Source organism: Stegostoma tigrinum, chromosome 17 (genome assembly GCF_030684315.1).
Source record: "Stegostoma tigrinum isolate sSteTig4 chromosome 17, sSteTig4.hap1, whole genome shotgun sequence".
Lineage (NCBI taxonomy): Eukaryota > Metazoa > Chordata > Chondrichthyes > Orectolobiformes > Stegostomatidae > Stegostoma > Stegostoma tigrinum.
In genome coordinates, this window is record NC_081370.1 from 13837406 (window position 1) to 13859363 (window position 21958).

The window sequence follows — 21958 nt, forward strand, 5'->3', positions numbered from 1 at the left end:
AGTAGAGTCCTATGTAGATCTATGCTTAGACTCAAATACTTAAAATTCACGTCAATGACTTAGATGAGGGGAGTGAAGGTAAGATAGCTAAATTTGCAGGTGACACAAAGATACATAGGAACATATGTTGTGAACAAGACATAAGGAATTTTCAAATAGATAAATATATATAGATAGGTTGCGAGGGGGGCAAAAACCTGGAAGATAAAGTGAGAAATGTGGAGTTGTTCATGTTTGGGGGTTGGGTGAAAAAGCAGACTTTTGATTAAATAGATTGTAATTTCAAAGGTGGAATATATGAATGAGCAGAATATTTCATGAAGATGGGTTGGACAGATTAGAATCCTTTCTGCTGCTGTTTAGAAAAGTGAGGGCTGATTTGATTGAAGTGTGTAAAATGGTCGTGACAAAGTGAATGAGAAAAAGGAGGCTTCCCCTTCTGTGTCAGTCCAGAATTATCGGGCATTGTCTTAAAATCATGGAGCCGCCCATTTAATACAGAGATATGGAGAATTTCTTTTCCTGTCAGAGGGTTTGGAGCTCTCTTCTGGAGAGGATTGTTAGAGGTGGGATCATTGATTGTTTGCAAGACAGATATGGATTGGTTCTTGTTAGGCAGGGAATCAAGGACAATCAGGATTGGAATGTGGAATTCAAAGCACAAACACATCAGCCTTAATCTTATTGAGAGATGGAGTAGACATGGGGCTCTACATCTGCTCCTATTCCATATGTTCGAACAAATACAATGCCCTATATACGCAAGACCTGAAGCTCTACCATTTGAGTTTGGACATCAAGCTTGGACCAAGGCTCAAATTCACTGTAAGGGCAGCATTTTTCATTTATATTAGGGCACATCCTTTACTGGGATAAACAAAATTATGAAAACAGGCTTGGGGAAGAGCTGAGAAAGAAACATTTGGCCAACTTGTGGAGCTAGGACTTGGGGAAAGAATGCAAAACAGATAATGAATTGAACCTTTTTGGAAATATCTTTAATCTGGCATTCAATTCCCTCTTGTAGGTAGACAATATTTAAGTTCAAAAAGAGACATACCCACTGCATTGGTGAGGAGAGATTCAATGAGATGAACTTACTGAGATCATGATGGAATTGGAAATGGCTGTGTAACTATTGGTCTGATTGTCTCCAGTATAGTAATTTACCAGATCATCTTCAAAATAGTCCTTTGTCAACTGGAAAACAAAATAGATTGCAGGAATAGAAGTGATAGCAGCAAATTCACTTTTTTAACAATGCAAACAAATCAACAGCAGTGCCAGGACAGTGCAGCACAAAGGGTTTAATCCTGATAAATGCAAGGCATGTTGATAGATTCTAACAGGGAATAACTGTAAAAGGATTGGGGGAGAAAAAAACAAATGATTCACATTTCTGTGTGCTCAGATAACTGAAAGTTCATGACTAATGTGGAGGATGCTGAAGCTAACAGGGACCTGGCTGGTCTGAATAGAATCTTCAGGATAATTTAATAGACCACATCTGGAAACTGAAGAGATCACTGGGTCAGGTCACATCTGCCCAGTATTAGATCCCTACACCCTGGGTGATATATTGTTCTTGAAAAGGTCTAGGAGAGCAAATCTTCCAGCTTAAAGAAAGCTATCTAGTCAGCAAGGCTCAAAGACCTCAGCCTATTGCTTTCTTAGCAGCAGAGACATAGAGTTGATTTCGTTAGCGAAGGACAGCCTCCTTATTGATATATCATGTTGAGGAAGACATACACATTAAAATCAGCCAGCAGTGGGAATTATCTTATCATTGGGAGATGAGTCATTTGTTAGACAGTTGTGTTGCCCCTGGTAAGGTCAATCCTCTGTATATTTTCAAGAGGGAGCGGGACTAGCTTTTGATAAACCTGGGCAAATGTGATCTCCTGCTTAGGTTTCATTCAACTAAGGCAGGAAATTTTCCAGTATTTTTTCATTTCCCTATTGGCTGTAGATTTATATGCATATCTCTGCAGAGACTGCCCAACTGCAGGAGGAAGGAAAAGGGATATGCTGAAGAGAAGTTGGGGCCGGAGGGATGAACAAGGTGCTGGCAACAATGATTTGGACACTGCGTGTGGGGCAGGCTTGCAGGAGCAAAAGCAGTCATTGTCAGAGGTAAGCAGAGGTTGGAAAATGAGCACCAATGACTTATTTATTATGCAGTGTATGCTGCATGACATGGCCCTTGTTATCACAGGCATTGTCACAAAGATGCAGCTTGGGAATTATGTCATGAACCCAGTCAGGCATTCTTCTGGAAGACCAGAAGCCTTCCTCTGCCAAAGGAAGGAGGATCAGCATTGACCCTGCTGCGAACAAGACCATAATACAGTTTCCACAGTATGGTTTATGGCCCTTTTTGAAGATGGTTACAATAGAGACATAATTATATTGGGGAGTTCCTTTTCCTCCTAGATTCCTGATGTGAGCACATGCCCACCAGCTTTGAAGAATTCAGCTAGAAGACCATCAAAGCCATAGGATTTACCATTTCTGGCTATTACAACTCTACTATTGCTGGTGAGGTTTTGTTTTTAAATAGAATCCCCAGTGTGTGGAAACAGGCCATTCAGTCCAACAAATCCACACCGATCCTCTGATGAGAATTCCACCCTGATCTATCCCCCTAGCCTATCCCTGTAATCCTGCTAATGCACCTATCCTGCATATCATTCCCCATTTCAGAGGATCAGTGTGTTCATTATGGGGCAATTTTGCATGGCCCAACTGGAGGGTTTCAGTTATAAGGAAATGCTGAATAGGTTAGGACTCCTTTCACTGGAGCATAGGAGGGGTGACCTTATAGAGGTTTATAAAATCATGAGGGGCATGGATAAGGTGAACAGCAAAGGACTTTTACCTATAGTGGAGGAGTTCAAAACTGGGGGGGCATGTTTTTAAGGTAGGAGGGGAAAGATTTAAAAGGGACTTGAGGGGCAAACTTTTCACACAGACGATAGTGCACATATGGAATGAACTGCCAGAGGAAGTGGTAGAATCAGGTACAGTTACAATATTTAAAATGCATTTGGATAGGCGCATCGATAGCAAAGATTTTGAAGGATATGGGCCAAATGCAGGCAAGTGGGATTAGTTTAGTTCAGGAAACTTGATCAGCATGGACAAGTCAGAACATAAGTTCTTTCTCTTTTTCATGAGTAATGTGGTTTACTCTCAACTGCCCTCCGAAATGGCCTGACAAGCCAATTAGGTATGGGGCAATTAGGGATAAGCAACATACAATGGCCTTGCAAGTCACACCCACATCCATGAAAGAATAAAGAAGAAAAAAAGCATTGTCAGCATGTTTCTGGAAAATGTGCACTAACAGAAACATACCCATGAAATTCAGACTGAACCAAGTAAAAGGCACATTTCAGAAGGTGGTGAAGATTTCCACATTGATAACTATGTCAGTGGAACAAGATGATCAGAAACTTTGGCAACCATAAGTCATGGAAAGGCAGAAGAATAAGCATGAAAAGCTAAAATCAACATGGGAGCTAGAGCCAACATAGTAACAGAACTCAAACTGAAACACAGCAATTGCTGCTCCATGGTCCAGCCTATGAGAAACTGTTTCACAGTATGTAATGAATAACCAATTCCATGCACTGGCAGAGTCACACAGCAATGCCAATAAATAAACATGGCTTTATTTCTTGAAGTCTTTTAACTGGCAGCAATGAATCACCCAGCAGTGGCGGTACTGCCAGTATTGTACAGATCTCAGTATAGCCACAAATCATGAGAGTTAAATCACAATATATGAGCCAACAGTTAATGATCTGGAAAGATACGACTTTGATGTGAGATGTAAGCCAGGTGCAAGAATGCTTATGTCTGACATACTGGGCAGATTATTCAGCCCACAGAAAAATCTCTGGAAGCTCCAGACAATAAAATTGAAGACATTCTCAAGGTTGATCTGTATACTAAGGCCAAGGTCCATTGTAACCAGCAACTGCTGAAGATGAGCCACCAATAGATTTGTTGAAGATTATTATCCGGTATTATGATCAGTTAGCCTAGATCCTAAATGGATAGGCCCACATCCAGAATGGGCAACCTTTCAGTAGTTAGGCCTGATGGAACTTTCAGAACAGCTCAAGCATAAAGCACACACACAGGACAAAGGGAGGGAAGGACAAGCCCAGACTTGCACTAAGGAATGAGGCCATGCATTGGAGCATGGTGGGCAAACTCACTGATGCCCTGAATTCCCACCATGACCATATCTGGAGAGGGGTGCATGTCCTTGAAATATCTGAGGCTGGAAAACCAGGGTAGCCTCAGAGTCTTTCGTATATGACATTGGGAATTCCATTGGCTGCCATAACCTTGACCTGCAAGAATGATTGGCTGAGGACTATTACCTCAGTGAAGACTTGACCTGGCCCAGCAGCAGAATTCCAACCACTTGGAGAGAGAGGGAGAGAAAACGAGCTTGTGCAAAACCAACCTTCGCCAAGTTTATCAGAGCTGACTCCACAGCCTGCCCAAGTTTAATTGCCTGGGTTGTACCTGGTCCTAGTCTGGTAGCCAGCAGTAATTTAGACAAGGATTGCACCCAAGACTTAACTTTGCAATTGGTAGAACTATTAAAGAAAGAATCAGGAATTTTATTGGGAAAGAACAGGGTTTTAGATAATATTTGGCCATATGGCACCTTTATGACTTTAATACATTTTGTGAATGCAATGTAATGAACAGCTAGTTGACTCTGACCCTTTTAGAACATAGAACATAACAGCACAGTACAGGCCCTTCGGCCTTCGATGTTGTGCCGACCTGTCATACCGATTACAAGCCCATCTAACTTACACTATTCCACGTACGTCCATATGCTTATCCAATGACACCTTAAATGTACCTAAAGTTGGTGAATCTACTACCGTTGCAGGCAAAGAGTTCCATTCCCTTACTACTCTGAGTAAAGAAACAACCTCTGACATCTCTCCTATATCTTTCACCCCTCAATTTAAAGCTAAGCCCCCTCGTGCTCGCTGTCACCATCCTAGGAAAAAGGCTCTCCCTATCCACCCTATCTAACCCTCTGATTATTTTATATGTTTCAATTAAGTCACTTCTCAACCTTCTTCTCTCTAATGAAAACAGCCTCAAGTCCCTCAGCCTTTCCACGTAAGACCTTCACTCCTTTTGTTCATTTCACAAGTATAATACCCAAGTCAAACAAGTTTAAGTGGAAACTGGTCAAAGTGCCCAAAACACAGAAGGCCTGACAGTATTGAAGAGGTTTTTAAGAGGATTCGTCCATTGTGGCCACACAGAGATGAACTCGGTGCATCATGACACGTTATTTTCAAAAGCAGATAATCCCCAAAGCCAAATACATATTAATGAAGACCTCATTCCCTGAATGAGCAATTAGAGCAAACTCAACTTATCATGTCCATGATACTCCAGGGACTCATGGGCACTGAACTCATAAAACCCGCCTGTATGAGCTGGCCAAGGATGGTTTGAGATATTCAATGAGTCATGAATGCAGTGCAGCATATTAATCCCAACAATAGAGAGAACTTCTACATCCACTTAATGTCCTTCGACTGAAGTGACAATAGACCTATTCATAGTGCATGGGGCAGATTACATCCTTGTAACTGCTTACTCTAAATCTCCCATTGCTCAACAACTTAGTAACACGACCATTGAAACTGCTGCCTTCGTAGGAATGCTGTTTTCAGTTTATTCAGCATCCCAGAATGGATAATGTTTGACAATGCACTGCTGGCAAACTGTTTCAAGACCCATGCGGTAAGTGGGGACTACATCACTTTTCACCTCACAATCCTCATACCGAATGACAAGTATACCTGGTATGTACTATCACATCAGTGCTCACCAAGAGCTAAGCAACAAAGCGACATTTTTGAACTAACTTGCTGCAATGCCAGCAGGGAGTGAATGGATATCATCCCCAGCATAAGCAATGCTAAGAAAGCAGATTGACCCAACAACCAATTAGCAAAACATTCCAAGGGACAAGACATTCTTTTTTAAAGACAGAGGAATAATGATGACTGAGCAGATGAAAAACTATTGAAACTATGCACTGGACATAGTGGAATTTAGAAAAACAAATACTAAAACTTGGACAGCAGTAAAGAGTTCTGGAATATGCAGCCAGTTCAGATCATGCAAAACCATCATGATCATGAAGCTACATTGCACAGGACCAGACGTCAGCTCAGAGTAATGTCCAATACAACAATTGTCCTCTAAAACAGCGAGAAAGAACAATGATGACTGTGCGGTGATGCTGAGTGACAGCAACTAACAACAAGACAACCTATAGTCAATGAAGAGCAACTGAATACAATGTACACCCGTCCAGACACATATACAGTCAACAAATCAGGGGAGTTGTTAACCTCGAAAAAATTGCTTTGAAGTTTGAAATGTTAGTTTTGTAAATGTTGTTTTACCTGTTTGTAAAATTATTGCATTAACAACACACCCTTTTGCATAACCATGTAAATCTGGACTTTTTTCATTTTTGGACAAAGGATTTCACATGATCAATTACAATGTTTAAAAGACATTTAGATAAGTACGTGAATAGGAAATGTTTGGAGGGATATGGGCCAGGAACAAGCAGGTGGGACTAGTTTGCTTTGTGTTCAGCATGGACTGATTGGACAGAAGGGTCTGTTTCCGTGCTATATGACTCTATGATTCTATATCTCACAGTAAGTATGTCAGTGTACCATTAAAAGACATACTCATGATATTGTCACTGGATCATTGCATGTGATCTTATTAGGACATAAAGGTCCCATATTCCACCTTTTTGGAGATCATCTGAAGCGTGACCAGTTAATGGAAACACGCTGCCCTGTGTAGTCTATCGCATATTGCTAGACAAGGCAATATTGTAGCTATGAATGTAATTTCTGCACATAATATTGAGCTATAATAAATGCCCATTGGATTCTTCAATAGCACAATATGTACAGTCAGCTCCTTATGTTATGAGGGATAATACTTAGTATTGTCATATCAGATAAATAGCCCTGCTGGAAATAAACCCACGCCATCAATATTCGAGGGGAGCAGGGAAAGCAGGTTCCAAGTCTATCTCAGCTGGAACAAGAAATAAACTGGCTTTGATGACTTTAGTGAGAACCATCTACAAGCCATGCAGCCAAGTGAGATACCCAGTCCCAGTGGCAATGTTACGAAATAAAATTTGACACGTCCCCATATTAAGAGATATTAGACAAGCTGATGAGCGTACGTTTTAAGGTGTGTGACTTTAGAAGGAAAAGCAGAGAGGTGAAGATGCTTTGGAGTGGAATTAGGGTCCAGACAGCTATAGGTCCAATCACCAGTGCTGGGTAGAAAGTCTTGAACTAGGGGCAGCACTGTGGCTCAGTAGTTAGCACTGCTGCTTCACAATGCCAAGGACCCAGCTTTGGTTCCAGCATTGGGTAGTTGTCTATGCGGAGTTTTCATACTCTCCCCATGCCTTTGAGGGTTTTGTCCGGGTGCTCCAGTTTCCTCCCACAGTCCAAGTATGTGCTGATTAGGTGGATTGGCCATGCTACGTTGCCCATAGTGCCCAGGGATATATAGGCCAGTCAATGGGAAATGCAGGGTTACAGAGTTAGGGTGGGGGTTTGGGTCTGGGTGGGATGGTCTTTAGAGATTCAGTGTGGACTTGATGAGCCAAATGTCCTGCTCCGACACTGTAGGGATTCTACGGGTCAAGGGGGGAATAGACTCAGGATAAGGGGATATTTAGCACTAAGGTATATCTTTGGAATTCTTTAGTCCAGAATGTAGATTATGTTCAAGGCTGACATCAGTAGATCTTTTGACATTGTAATAACAAGGCAAGGTGGGGAAAAGTGGATTCTAGGTCAGGAGTCAGTCATGGTGATATTTAATGATAATTCCTCAATTTTTTGAGGATGTATCTATGAAGATGGACAAGGGAGAACCAGTGGATGTAGTGTACCTGGACTTTCAGAAAGCCTTTGATAAAGTCCCGCATAGGAAATTGGTGAACAAAATTAGGGCACATGGTATTGGGGGCAAAATACTGACTTGGATTGGAAATTGGCTGGCTGACAGGAAGCAAAGAGCAGTGACAAACGGGTCCGTTTCAGAATGCAGGCGGTGACCAGTGGGGTACCACAAGGTTTAGTGCTGGGACGGCAGCTGTTTACAATATACATTAATGATATAGACGAAGGCATTAAAAGTAATATTAGCAAATTTGCTGATGACACAAAGCTGGGTGGCAGTGTGAAATGTGAGGAGGATGTTATGAGAATACAGGGTGACTTGGACAGGCTAGGTGAGTGGGCGGATGCATGGCAGATGCAGTTTAATGTGGATAAATGTGTGGTTATCCACTTTGGTGGCAAGAACAGGAAGGCAGATTACTATCTCAATGGAGTCAAGTTAGGTAAAGGGGAAGTACAATGAGATCTAGGTGTTCTTGTACATCAGTCAATGAAAGCAAGCATGCAGGTACAGCGGGCAGTGAAAAAAACTAATAGCATGCTGGCCTTCATGACAAGAGGAATTGAGTATAGGAGCAAAGAGGTCCTTCTGCAGCTGTACAGGGCCTTGGTGAGACCGCATCTGGAATGTTGTGTGCAGTTCTGGTCTCCAAATTTGAGGAAGGACATTCTTGCTTTTGAGGGAGTGCAGCATAGGTTCACGAGGTCAATTCCTGGAATGGCGGGATTATCATATGTCAAAAGATTGGAGCGACTGGTCTTGTATACCCTTGAGTTTAGAAGGATGAGAGGGGATTTGATTGAGACATATAAGATTATTAAGCGATTGGACACTGTGGAGGCAGGAAGCACGTTTCTGCTGATGGGTGAGTGCAGAACCAGAGGACACAGTTTAAAAGTAAGGGGTAGGCCATTTAGAACAGAGTTGAGGAAAAACCTCTTCACCCAGAGAGTGGTGGATATATGGAATGCTCTGCCCCAGAAGGCAGTGGAGGCCAACTGTCTGGATACTTTCAAGAAAAAGAGATGGATAGAGCTCTTAAAGATAGTGGAATCAAGCGTTATGGGGAGAAGGCAGGAAGAGGTTACTAATTGTGGATGATCTGCCATGATCATAATGAATGGTGGTGCTGGATCGAAGGGCCGAATGGCCTACTCCAGCACCTATTGTCTATTGTCTATGTCTATAATGGTGAGCAGGCTCGAAAGTCTCTGCTTGCTCAGATTTGTGGTTTGTATGAGGTCCTCATGTTTGTTCTGATGAGCACTTACTTGATACTTGAAGAGTAAAGCACTAATGGCAGCACCCAGCTCGACCATGAAGACCACCAGAATTAGCATGAAGAACTGAAAGACAGACCACTCTCATTTCAGGTACTGCAAAGATGGCAAACACTAGAAATACATTCTATAGCCACATCTCCATTTCAGGTTTCTCACCTCACCTCTTTCATTGTTATGGCAATGATCCACAGAATACTCAGTGGTTTCTAAGTTGCACAGAGCAGGTGATATGGCTGTAAGTGAATGTTCACCTAAAATGGACACCGAGATGCCCACCAGAGCAGACTGAAATCAGACTCATTAACAGATCTCCCTTAAAGAGGATACCAGAAATCCCAAGGATTGGAGCACTGGGCAGTTCTTGTAAAGAGTTAGTTGAATGGGTTAATTCGGTTTTGCCACTTGTCAGATGGTTTTGAAGTTACACTCTGGACTGAATGCTCTCTTAGTCTGGCTGACCATTGATCGGATCTCTGGCAGTGTGTGTGAGGGGGTGGGGGAGAAAGAACAAAGAAAAGAGGGACAAAGAAAATTACAGCACAGGAACAGGCCCTTCGGCCCTCCAAGCCAGCGCCGATCAAGATCCTCTGTCTAACCTGTCATCTATTTTCTAAGGGTCTGTGTCCATTTGCTCCCTGCCCATCCATGTACCTGTCCAAATATATCTTAAAAGATGCTAACATGTCTGTGTCCACCACCTCCACTGGCAACACATTCCAGGCACCCACCACCCTCTGTGTAAAGAACTTTCCACGCATATCTCCCTGAAACTTTCCTCCTCTCACTTTGATCTCATGGCCCCTAGTAATTGAGTACCCCACTCTGGGAAAAAGCTTCTTGCTATCCACCCTGTCTATACCCCTCATGATTTTGTAGACCTCAATCAGGTCCCCTCTCAATCTCCGTCTTTCTAATGAAAATAATCCTAATCTACTCAACCTCTCTTCATAGCTAGCGCCCTCCATACCAGGCAACATCCTGGTGAACCTCCTCTGCACCCTCTCCAAAGCATCCACATCGTTTTGGTAATGTGGCGACCAGAACTGTACACAGTACTCCAAATGTGGCCTAACCAAAGTCCTATACAACTGCAACATGACCTGCCAACTCTTGTACTCAATACCCCGCCCAATGAAGGAAAGCATGCCATATGCCTTCTTGACCACCCTATTGACTTGTGTTGTCACCTTCAGGGAACAATGGACCTGAACACCCAGATCTTTCTGTTCATCAATTTTCCCTCAGACTTTTCCATTTACTGTATAGTTTGCCCTTGAATTTGATCTTCCAAAATGCATCACCTTGCATTTGCCCAGATTGAACTCCATCTGCCATTTATCTGCTCAACTCTCCAGTCTATCCATATTCTGCTGTAAAGGGTGGCATCATTTCCCTGGGGGCAGCTTACTGTCCATTAGTTGGTTTTGAAAGCATTTAAATCATCAGCATTGAACAGTGACATGGTGAACAGGGAACTGACCCAAATAGAGCAGGTAAATGAGCTCTTCTCTGGCATTGATAACAGCTAAAGCTACTTTCCCTATAATTCCTGCCTCTCAACACCCTTACATGACAATATCCACCCTTGAGAATAATTGTTCTGGAGGACAGGGTGGGTTGGTTGTGGAAGTACCAACTTGAGTTTTAGCTGTGCCTCTTCTTCGCTCAGTGGGGCTTTATAAATCCACCTGATCCCTAGCGGCAAGACATCAGCAAACCCCAAGTGCCTGGTGATCCCACTGAGACTGTGGGATCTGTGATTCATGGAAAGAGTGTTCATCACTGCACATTCTGACACATTGACACACCAACATCATGCTTAACCTATAACGTTATTAACTTTATAAATTGCAAGAAAGCATGAACTGAAGAAAACAAGGCAGACTTACAAGCATCAACAGACCCCTGCTTTCCCGGTAGGCTGCAACGCTTCCCAGTATTCCAAGAATGAGGAGCACAATAGATAAAATAATAACGTAAACTGTTCCAGCGAAGATCACCGTATTGATTGACACAATGTGTCTAAGTTCAGAGGGGTGGAGTAACAGCAGTAGTGCAACTGCCAGGAGGAGAAGTCCACTTAACTGTAACACAATGACACAAGCATCAGGCCGATCCCATTATGCTGTAAAAAAAAATCCAACACAAGCAGAGCATAGGTTTTGAGAATAGAGTTGGTCAGATGGAAGGACTATCAGTTGGGGAACACTTTGCCAAAAGCGATCTTGATTCAGTTGGATTATGGTGGTTATATTGAAAAAAAAGCAAAGATAGACCAGGGATAAAAGTTTTCAAGTTGTAAGAAGTTATTTATACTGAACTGAGATTTGATTGAGCTAAAATTAACTGAAAACAGATACTCAAAGGTAAATCATTATCAACTTACAGGGAAACATTCAAGAAGGCTATCTTGAGGGGTCAGAGCATGTGTGTTTCCTTAATGATAAAGGGTAGAACTAACAAATCCAGAGATCCTGGATCACAAGGAAATCTAAGGAGAAGATAGAGAAAAATTCTGACAAATACTAAGGGCCCAAAGCGCTGCTAAAAACCTAAAGCTGTAATTGTGCTGAAATGGAAAAGCAAAATAGGCTACTAAAGAGAAGGCACAAAAATACATCAGCAATTAAAATTTAAAGCTAACCTATGTGAGAACATCCCATTATCTCTGATACTATGTGAGAACACTTTACATCTGTCTTCCCAGAAAAGAAGGAGAGTACAAAGATTACAATCAACAAGGAGTAGTGCAAAATATTGGCTGAAATTAACATCATGAAGGGAAATATCAAGGAGTTTAACACCTCTGAAAGTAGAAAGGTTCCCAAGCACAGATGAAATGAATCCTAGGCTGTTAAGGATGCAAATAACAGATGCACTTTCTAATACCCTCCAGGTGCATGCATAGTGCAAAGGGACTGTAGGATAATTAACATCATGCCATTATTTAAAAAGGGAGAAATTGATAGACCAAAATCTTTATAGCCTAACTCAGGGATGGGAAAATTGTTGAAACATATTCAACAGGAATAAATCTTCATTTAGAAAGACACAGTTTAGCAGCTTGTTATGTGCACAATATAATTGAATATACTGAGGCAGTAACAAGGTGGGTCAATTAACATAGCATATTTGAAATGTTTGTGTGGATTTTTGCAAGGCTTTTGACAAGGACCTTTGGGGCAGATGGGCCGCGAAAGTAAAAGACAATGGGATCCAAGGAAAAGTTGCAAACTGAATTCAAGTTTGGCTCAGAAGCACAGGGTAATGGTCAATGGGTATTTGTGTGACTGGAAGACTGTTTCCAGTAGTGTTCTACAGGCTCAGTATTAGGTCCATTGCCGTTTGTGATACAGGTCAATAAATGAATGCAAAAAGCATGATTCAGAAGTTGTAGATGACAGTGCACTTGGTAGTGAAGAAGTAAGCGACAGACTGCAAAAAGATATTAATTAGGTCAGTGGGCTGAGGAGTGCCAGAAAGAGTTTAATTTGGATAAATGTAAGGAATTGCATTTTTCTAAAACAAACAAGGTCAGCGCTTATATAATTAAAAGTAAAGCCTTGGGAGTGCTGTGGAACTGGTAGATCTAGGGGTTCAGGTACATAATTCTATGAAGTTTGCATCACAGGTAGATAGGGTGGTTAAGAAGGCATTTAGCACACTTGCCTTCATTGCTCAGACCTTTGGGTCTAGGAGTTGGGACATCATGTTGAGGTTGTACAGAAATTGATGGGGCCTCCTCAGAGTGCTGTGTCCAGTTCTGGTCACCCTGTTATAGGAAGGATACTATTAAGCTAGATGAGGGTTCAGAAAATATTTACAAGAATGTTGCTAGGAATGGAGGATTTGAGTTAAAAGGAGAGGCTGGATAGGTTGGGACCTTTTTTCACTGGAGCATAGGACGTTGAGGTGAGACATTACAGAGGTTTATAAAATCATATGGAGTACAGATAAGGTGAATGGCAGGTGTCTATTCCCTACCATGCAGGGTTTCAAGACTAGGGGGCATATTTTTATGTGAGAGGAGAAAAATTGAAAAAAAAACATGAGGGGCAATTTTTTTCACAGTGTTTCATGTGTGAAATGAATTTCCAGACAAAATGGTGGATGTGGATACAGTTACCGTATTTAAAAGATATTTGGATAAGTACATGAATAGGGGTGGCAAGGTGGCTCAGTGGTGAGCACTGCAACTTCACAGCGCCAGGAGCCCAGGTTCAATTCCAGCCTCAGGTAACTGCCTGTGTGGAGTTTGCACATTCTACCCCTGCCTGCGTGGGTTCCCCCAGGTGCTCCAGTTTCCTCCCACAATCCAAAGATGTGCAGGCTAGGTGGATCGGCCATGTTAAGTTGCCTGTAGTGTTCGGGGGGGTGGGGGGTGATGTGGGTTATAGAGAGATGGGTCTGGGTGGGATGCTTCAAGGGGCAGTGTGGACTTGTTGGGCCAAAGGACCTGTTTCCATACTGTAGGAAATTGAATCTAATCTAATAAGAAATGTTTGGAGGGATATGGTCCAAGTGTAGACAGGTGGGACCAACTCTTCAAATTTACGTTGTGTGTCACTGCGACACTGGAGGAGGCTGAGGATGGACATGTTGGAGGGGGAGTGGGGTGGGGAGTTGAAATGGGCAGCAACCAGTAGGTTAGGCTGGCCAAACAGCCACCCAGTCTACATTTGGTCTCACCGACATAGATAAGACCACATTGGGAGCCCCTGATGCAATAGGCTAGATTGGAGGAGATGCAGGTGAAGTTCTGATTCACCTGGAAGGACTATTTGAGGCCCTCGAAGGAGGTGGTGCATGGGCAGGTGATGCATCTTTTACGATTACAAGGGAAGGTACCAAGCAGGTTGGAGTGGTTGGTGGGGAGTGTGGTGCGAACTAAGGAGTGCAGTTGCCTTGATACCCGTCTAACTTTCATCAGGGGTTTGTTCAAAACATAGCTTAAGCACTTTGCACTGATGAGAAGATTTTAACTTGCCGGCATTTTTAGAAGGGATAGATTATCCTTTTGGAGAGGGCCAAGAATTGGTAAAGGGGTCATAAAGCACTATGCAACGATAGCTTGGAGATGCCATGAGTTAACATGGATGGGGCATGGTCAGATTGGAGAGTGTGAGAAGATGTCGCCTGGACTGGAGAAATGGAGGTTTGGTGGGAAGGTTGGATAGATATTGATGGATTTCTTTGCCTGAGCAAGTGTGAGAGGAGCCTTACTTTTGGGTAGTTAAAATATATGGCAAATGTTCATCATTATGGACTGCCTGGATATTGTTTCGGCAGCATTGCAGAGATTTGATCTGATTCATTGAGCGTGGGATCATTTTGCTCTGTTTAATCACATGTTGCTTACACTGTTTAACATGCATCTAGTCCTGTGTCTCGACCTTACCAGCCATGTACTTAGTTTACAGCATGCCTAGGTGATTCCTCTGCCTGCCCATCCTCTGCTCCTGACAGGAACTAGGGGCATCTCCTGGCTTTGTGTGATGATCAGGTAGGTTACCAGGCCCTGAGGTATTCCACAAGATTGATGAAGGGAGTTGAAGCTTTGGCAGAAAGTTACAGTTGAACAAATATGACTGGCAGGGAATGATTTGACTAGTTTATGAGACATGTCTCCCTACGTTGATACCAGTAGGCCCCCAAACCCTTATGCGCTAGAGATGAGTACTTTGTAGGCTGAGCAAAGAAGTCAAATTGCTAGTTTAAAGGCAAGGGAAACAGCAATCGGAATAAGAGTCAGAAGTAGAATGAAGCTGAATAAGACAACTCAATTGGGGCTCATGGGCAGAGGGACCTGGATCCTTATGGGCACAGATTGTTGAAAGTGGAGAGAGTAGTTAATAAAGCATACACTGTTCATGGTTTTATTAATAGGGGCATAAAGCACTTGTTAGATTCTCAGCTGGATTACAAGAATAGTTCCAAATATGAGAAACTTCAGTATGAGGATGGATTGAAGACGTTGGGACTGTTGTTCTTGGAGAGAATAAAGGCAAGGGATTAGGTAAAGACATGCAAAATCATGAGTGGACTGGACAGAGGAGATAAGGAGAAACTGTTCCTGCTTGTAAAAGTGGAAAAAAAAGAACGAGAGGTGCATAAATTAAAGCGATGTGCAAATGCAACAAAGATGATGTGAGAAAAATAATCTGACTCACCATGCCAGTAGTGAGGGTATGGAATACACTGCCTGGAAATGTGGTGGAGGCAGGCGCAATGGAGGTATTCAAGAGGGGCATTGAATAATTATTTGGATAGAAATGGTGCACAGGGATACAGGGAAAAGGGAAGAGATTGGCACTAAATAATAGAACTAGTGCAGGCATGACAGGGCAAATGGCTGTCACCTGCCAATTCTGTGATGGTGTGAATTACATTGAATAATGTGAGGGGAATCTCCTACATTACATCCCATCTTGCAGGATGTCTCCACTCCAAGTTTCTGGGCAGTCTAACTATGCACAATGCACCGATAGCTCCAACATGTTCTCAAGTGGAGCAGGAAGTTGTTTTCTGCTTCAGGGTCACCTCAAACATGATCACTTTAATTTCAACGAAACTATCTCTTCAACAAAGTTCAAAGCCACACTTGAAGAACTGGACAGCTAGCACAGGCAAGGCTGGCACCTCTCTTCCACAGCTCCCATCACAGCACCTCTCGGAGGCATGACAAGCTGCTCATAATCTCTCAAACTCACTTACACAGATCAGAATATTAAAGGCAACCATCAAGTGCTTGACACATTCAAAGCGGCCCATCTTAACTCATTGGCAACTGTGATTCCTTCCTGTGAATGAGCTTCTGAAATCTGCTGGGAAAGAAAGCAAAGAAATGATTTATAAAATAACCTCTTCAGATTCAGAGATCAACTATTGATGTGATCCATGGTCTTTATTTTATGCTCACTTAACAAGTCACCTCTTAATTCAAAGATAACACCAAACGTGGCTCTCAACCGTGGCATAGATTAGACAGCAGTTGGCAATGTCTGCATTGCATTCATCAATAACTTTCTCTCCATCATAAGGTCAGAAATGGGGATGTTTGCTTATGATTGCAAAATGTTCGGCACTATTTATGACTCCTCAGATACTGAAGCAGCCCATGTTCAAATGCAACAAGATCTGGACAATATCCAGGTTCCAGCTGATAAGTGGCAAGTCAGATTCACACGACACAAATGCCAGGGCTATGATGATCACTAATAAAAGACAATCTAATCATTACCCCTTGGCATTCAACAGTGCTAACATCACTAAATGCTCCGCTATCAACATTCTGAGGTTACCATTGATCAGAAACTCAATTGTTCTCACCATATAAGCAGGAGCAGGTCAAAGGCTAGGAATACTGTAGCAGTAACTCACCACCTCACCCTCCAAAACCTGTCCACCAACCACAAGGGACAAGTCAGAAATGTAACAGAATACTCCTCATTTCCCTGGATAGCTGCAGCTCCTACACCCAAGAAGCTTGACACCATCCAGGACAAGGCAGCCCATTTGATTCACATCACATCCACAAGTATCTACTCCCTCCACTGTCGACACTTAGTAGCAGCAGTGAGTACTATCTACAAGATGCACTGCAGAAATTCACCAAAGATCCTCAGACAGCAACTTCCAAACACATGACCACTTCCATCTGGAAGGACAAGGGCAGCAGATACACAGGAACAGCACCCCCCTGCAAAGTTCCCCTCCAAACCACTCACCATCCTGACTTGGAAATATATCACCATTTCTTCAATGTCCCTGGGTTAAAATCCTGGAATTCCATCCCAAACAGCATTCTGGGTCTACTTATACTGACATGGACTGCAGCAGTTCAAGGATGCAGCTCACCACCACCTCCTCAAGGGGAGCTAGGGACAGTCAATAAATGCTGGCCCAGCCAGTGACACCCATGTGCTACCAGTGAATGAAAAAAAGATGCTCACATGTAACAAGTACCATCTTTGTAACCAGATCTAATTGCTATAAAACATACTGGGAGTTCACTGGGAGGGTAGCAAGTCTGGAGAGATAGCTGCTACTTAAAGGCACACTGTAAGACCTTAGAGCTTTTATCTCAATTTGAAGGGGGATTGGGGTGGGTGTGTGGAAACACTGTGGAACAACAGATTAGAATTCTTTACTCACAAATGAAGTACAGGGGGATCCCACAGGTTGGGTGAAGCGGCAGAAATGTGGTACTTATGTCTTTCAGTGGGTAGCCAGCTGCCAATCTCTCTGATTGACTATACAGTCCCTCAAGCACTATCTGGGACTAACCAAGTCTGCCCATCTCCCTCTGTTTGACCACACAACCCCGCAAGATTTCACACTATCCAGAGTACCACTGAATCAACCTGGCTCTGTCTGCCTCTCAAGTCAGGAGAATTCATTTTCCTGCAGCTCCATTCTGTCTGCACCTGCTGCTAAACTTCACAACATTGTATTCCCCAGCTTGCAGCTCAGACCCATCACAGAGCATGAGACACTAATCCATTTGGTGTCTTCAGGTGCTGTTCTCAGAGCATCAGTTCACCCCACTAACAGGGAACTCAATACCACAAAGAGTAGCAACTGAGATTGGGGTATATCCAAGGGAAAATTGGATAAACACAAGAGGGAGAAGAAAATATCTGAATATGAGAGAGTTGACAAAGAGGGGTCAGGGCGGTTCGAGTGGAGCATAAAATCTGGTATCATCTGGATGGGCTGAATGGCTTCTTTCTGCCTATGAACTGTAAATAATTGCTTTCCTCACAGGGGGTCAGAAACATAACAGGAGCGAGGTATTCTAACACAGGGAGTTCCTATTGCTCTGCAAGCTGACAGTAGTGAAGAAGAACATCGAGAAAAATGGCATGCAACATTAAACATAGTTGAGCTACAGGCAAGGAACAGCAGGATGTTGTGCATTTTCCCTTCTTTATTCATTCTTTTTCACATTTCATGCTGCAATCACACAGCAAGATGCACGGCCTAGTCAGCTGACAGTGCTTGTCCATGCACTTCCTCCTTGACTCTGTCCTTTTACCAGGTACCTCAATGCACTGGGACCCTCACATTGAGCTGAACAACCCTACAGAACACGTTCTGTCACCAATTCTCATTCATCTGAGTGGCAGCACACAAATCATCAGCCTGCAATGCATTCACAGTGAGTTAGAGAGATCTGCACACGTGAGTAGGAGCAAGTTCCTCAGGAGGCTAAGGAAATTCAGCATCTCCACAGTGACTTTTAATAGTTTTTTTAGACATACCAAAGAAAGCATCCTGTCTGGATGCATCACAGCGTGGTTTGGCAGCTGCTCTTCCCAAGACACAAGAAACTACACAGTGTTGTAAATGCAGCCCAGTCCATCATGCAAACCAGCCTTCCAACTATTGGCTCCTTCTACTGTTTCCACTGCCTCAGGAAAGCAGCCAACATAATCAAAAACAAAATCCCTCCCACCCCAGTTATACTCTCTTCCACCTTTTTCCATCAGGCAGAAGATACAAAAGTTTGAAAACACATACAAACAGATTCAAAGATTGCTTCTTAAGATTTTATGGACTGACCTCTCATATATTACAATTGATCTTTATCTGCACTTTCTCTGTAGCTATAACACTATATTCTGCATTCTGTTCTTTTGCTCTGATGTACTAACGTAAAGTATGATTTGCCTGTAGAGCACACAAAGCAACACTTTTCACTCAGTATCCTGGTACACGTGACAACAATAAATCAAATCAAAGTGTGCAGGGGTGAGAGGACAGCTCTCTGAAGGAAAGGCTAGCTTGTGTGTCGGACATAGCTATACCCGTTAGACAGCTCATCTTTAAAGAGTAGCATTCCTCTGCGTAGCATCAGTCACTTAAACTTTTGTGAGGGAGCTGCTGCAGCTGGTCAGAGATTGCAGAAGAGCCCACGACCAACTTTTGTGTGCGTTGGTAGAGTTTCTTCATGTCAACCCAGGTTCTATTCCCAACTCCGTCAAACCTGTGTCTTAGAGTTCCGAAGATAATAAAATGTGAGGCTGGATGAACACAGCAGGCCAAGCAGCATCTCAGGAGCACAAAAGCTGACGTTTCGGGCCCAGACCCTTCATCAGAGAGGGGGATGGGGTGAGGGTTCTGGAATAAATAGGGAGAGAGGGGGAGGCGGATCAAACATGGAGAGAAAAGAAGATAGGTGGAGAGGAGAGTATAGGTGGGGAGGTAGGGAGGGGATAGGTCAGTCCAGGGAAGACGGACAGGTCATGGAGGTGGGATGAGGTTAGTAGGTAGGAGATGGGGGTGCAGCTTGGGGTGGGAGGAAGGGATGGGTGAGAGGAAGAACAGGTTAGGGAGGTAGAGACAGGTTGGACTGGTTTTGGGATGCAGTGGGTGGAGGGGAAGAGCTGGGCTGGTTGTGTGGTGCAGTGGGGGGAGGGGACGAACTGGGCTGGTTTAGGGATGCGGTGGGGGAAGGGGAGATTTTGAAGCTGGTGAAGTCCACATTGATGCCATTAGGCTGCAGGGTTCCCAAGCGGAATATGAGTTACTGTTCCTGCAACCTTCGGGTGGCATTATTGTGGCACTGCAGGAGGCCCATGATGGACATGTCATCTAAAGAATGGGAGGGGGAGTGGAAATGGTTTGCGACTGGGAGGTGTAGTTGTTTGTTGCGAACCGAGAGGAGGTGTTTTGTAAAGCGGTCCCCAAGCCTCCGCTTGGTTTCCCCAATGTAGAGGAAGCCACAACATGTACAGTGGATGCAGTATACCACATTGGCAGATATGCAGGTGAACCTCTGCTTAATGTGGAAAGTCATCTTGTGGCCTGGGATAGGGGTGAGGGAGGAGGTGTGGGGGCAAGTGTAGCATTTCCTGCGGTTGCAGGGGAAGGTGCCGGGTGTGGTGGGGTTGGAGGGCAGTGTGGAGCGAACAAGGGAGTCACGGAGAGAGTGGTCTCTCCGGAAAGCAGACAGGGGTGGGGATGGAAAAATGTCTTAGGTGGTGAGGTAGGATTGTAGATGGTGGAAGTGTCGGAGGATGATGCGTTGTATCCGGAGCTTGGTGGGGTGGTGTGTGAGAACGAGGGGGATCCTCTTTGGGCGGCTGTGGCGGGGGCGGGGTGTGAGGGATGTGTTGCGGGAAATGCGGGAGACGCGGTCAAGGGCGGTCTCGATCACTGTGGGCGGAAAGTTGCGGTCCTTGAAGAACTTGGACATCTGGGATGTGCGGGAGTGGAATGTCTTATCGTGGGAGCAGATGCGGAGGAGGAGGAGGAATTGGGAATAGGGGATGGAATTTTTGCAGGAGGTTGGGTGGGAGGAGGTGTATTCTAGCCAGCTATGGGAGTTGGTGGGCTTGAAATGGACATCAGTTACAAGCTGGTTGCCTGAGATGGAGACTGAGAGATCCAGGAAGGTGAGGGATGTGCTGGAGATGGTCCAGGTGAACTGAAGGTTGGGGTGGAAGGTGTTGGTGAAGTGGATGAACTGTTCGAGCTCCTCTGGGGAGCAAGAGGTGGCGCCGATACAGTCATCAATGTACCGGAGGAAGAGGTGGGGTTTGGGGCCTGTGTAGGTGCGGAAGAGGGACTGTTCCACGTAACCTACAAAGGGGCAGGCATAGCTGGGTCCCATGCGGGTGCCCATGGCCACCCCCTTAGTCTGTAGGAAGTGGGAGGAGTCGAAAGAGAAGTTGTAGAGGGTGAGGACGAGTTCGGCTAGGCGGATGAGGGTGTCGGTGGAAGTGGACTGGTCGGGCCTGCGGGACAGGAAGAAGCGGAGGGTCTTGAGGCCATCTGCATGCGGAATGCAGGTGTATAGGGACTGGACGTTCATGGTGAAAATGAGGTGTTGGGGGCCAGAGAATTGGAAGTCCTGGAGGAGGTGGAGGGCGTGGGTAGTCTCCCCTGCAGACCGGGCAGCCCTCCGCTCCCTCCGCTCCAACACCAACCTCACCATCAAACCCGCAGACAAGGGTGGCGCAGTGGTAGTATGGCGCACTGACCTCTACATCGCCGAGGCCAGACGCCAACTCTCCGACACCACCTCCTACCGCCCCCTCGATCATGACCCCACACCCGAGCACCAAACCATCATCTCCAACACCATTCATGACCTCATCACCTCAGGGGACCTCCCACCCACAGCCTCCAACCTCATTGTTCCCCAACCCCTCACGGCCCGTTTCTATCTCCTTCCCAAAATCCACAAAGCTGCCTGCCCTGGTCGACCCATCGTCTCAGCCTGCTCCTGCCCCACCAAACTCGTCTCTACCTATCTGGACTCCATTTTCTCCCCTTTGGTCCAGGAACTCCCTACCTACGTCCGTGACACCACCCAAGCCCTCCACCTCCTCTAGGACTTCCAATTCCCTGGCCCCCAACACCTCATTTGCACCATGGACGTCCAGTCCCTATACACCTGCATTCCGCATGCAGATGGCCTCAAGGCCCTCCGCTTCTTCCTGTCCCGCAGGCCCGACCAGTCCCCCTCCACCGACACCCTCATCCGCCTAGCCGAACTCGTCCTCACCCTCAACAACTCCTCTTTCGACTCCTCCCACCCTCCTACAGACTAAGGGGGTGGCCATGGGCACCCGCATGGGCCCCAGCTATGCCTGCCTCTTTGTAGGTTACGTGGAACAGTCCCTCTTCCGCACCTACACAGGCCCCAAACCCCA

The 21958-nt window shown here is 44.6% G+C and overlaps 1 protein-coding gene across 1 annotated transcript in view; it reads right to left on the reverse strand.

Moving 5' to 3' along the window:
- Positions 1–21958, reverse strand: part of LOC125459569 (tetraspanin-18-like) — a 73710-nt gene that overhangs the window by 21408 nt on the left and 30344 nt on the right. Inside the window, exons 2-5 of the mRNA XM_048546169.2 lie at positions 16011–16120; positions 11186–11380; positions 9285–9359; positions 1102–1200 (exon numbers count right to left, since the gene is read on the reverse strand). Of these exons, the coding sequence (XP_048402126.1) occupies positions 1102–1200; positions 9285–9359; positions 11186–11380; positions 16011–16067 (426 nt within the window). The 5' untranslated portion in view covers positions 16068–16120. The remainder of the gene's footprint in view (positions 1–1101; positions 1201–9284; positions 9360–11185; positions 11381–16010; positions 16121–21958) is intronic.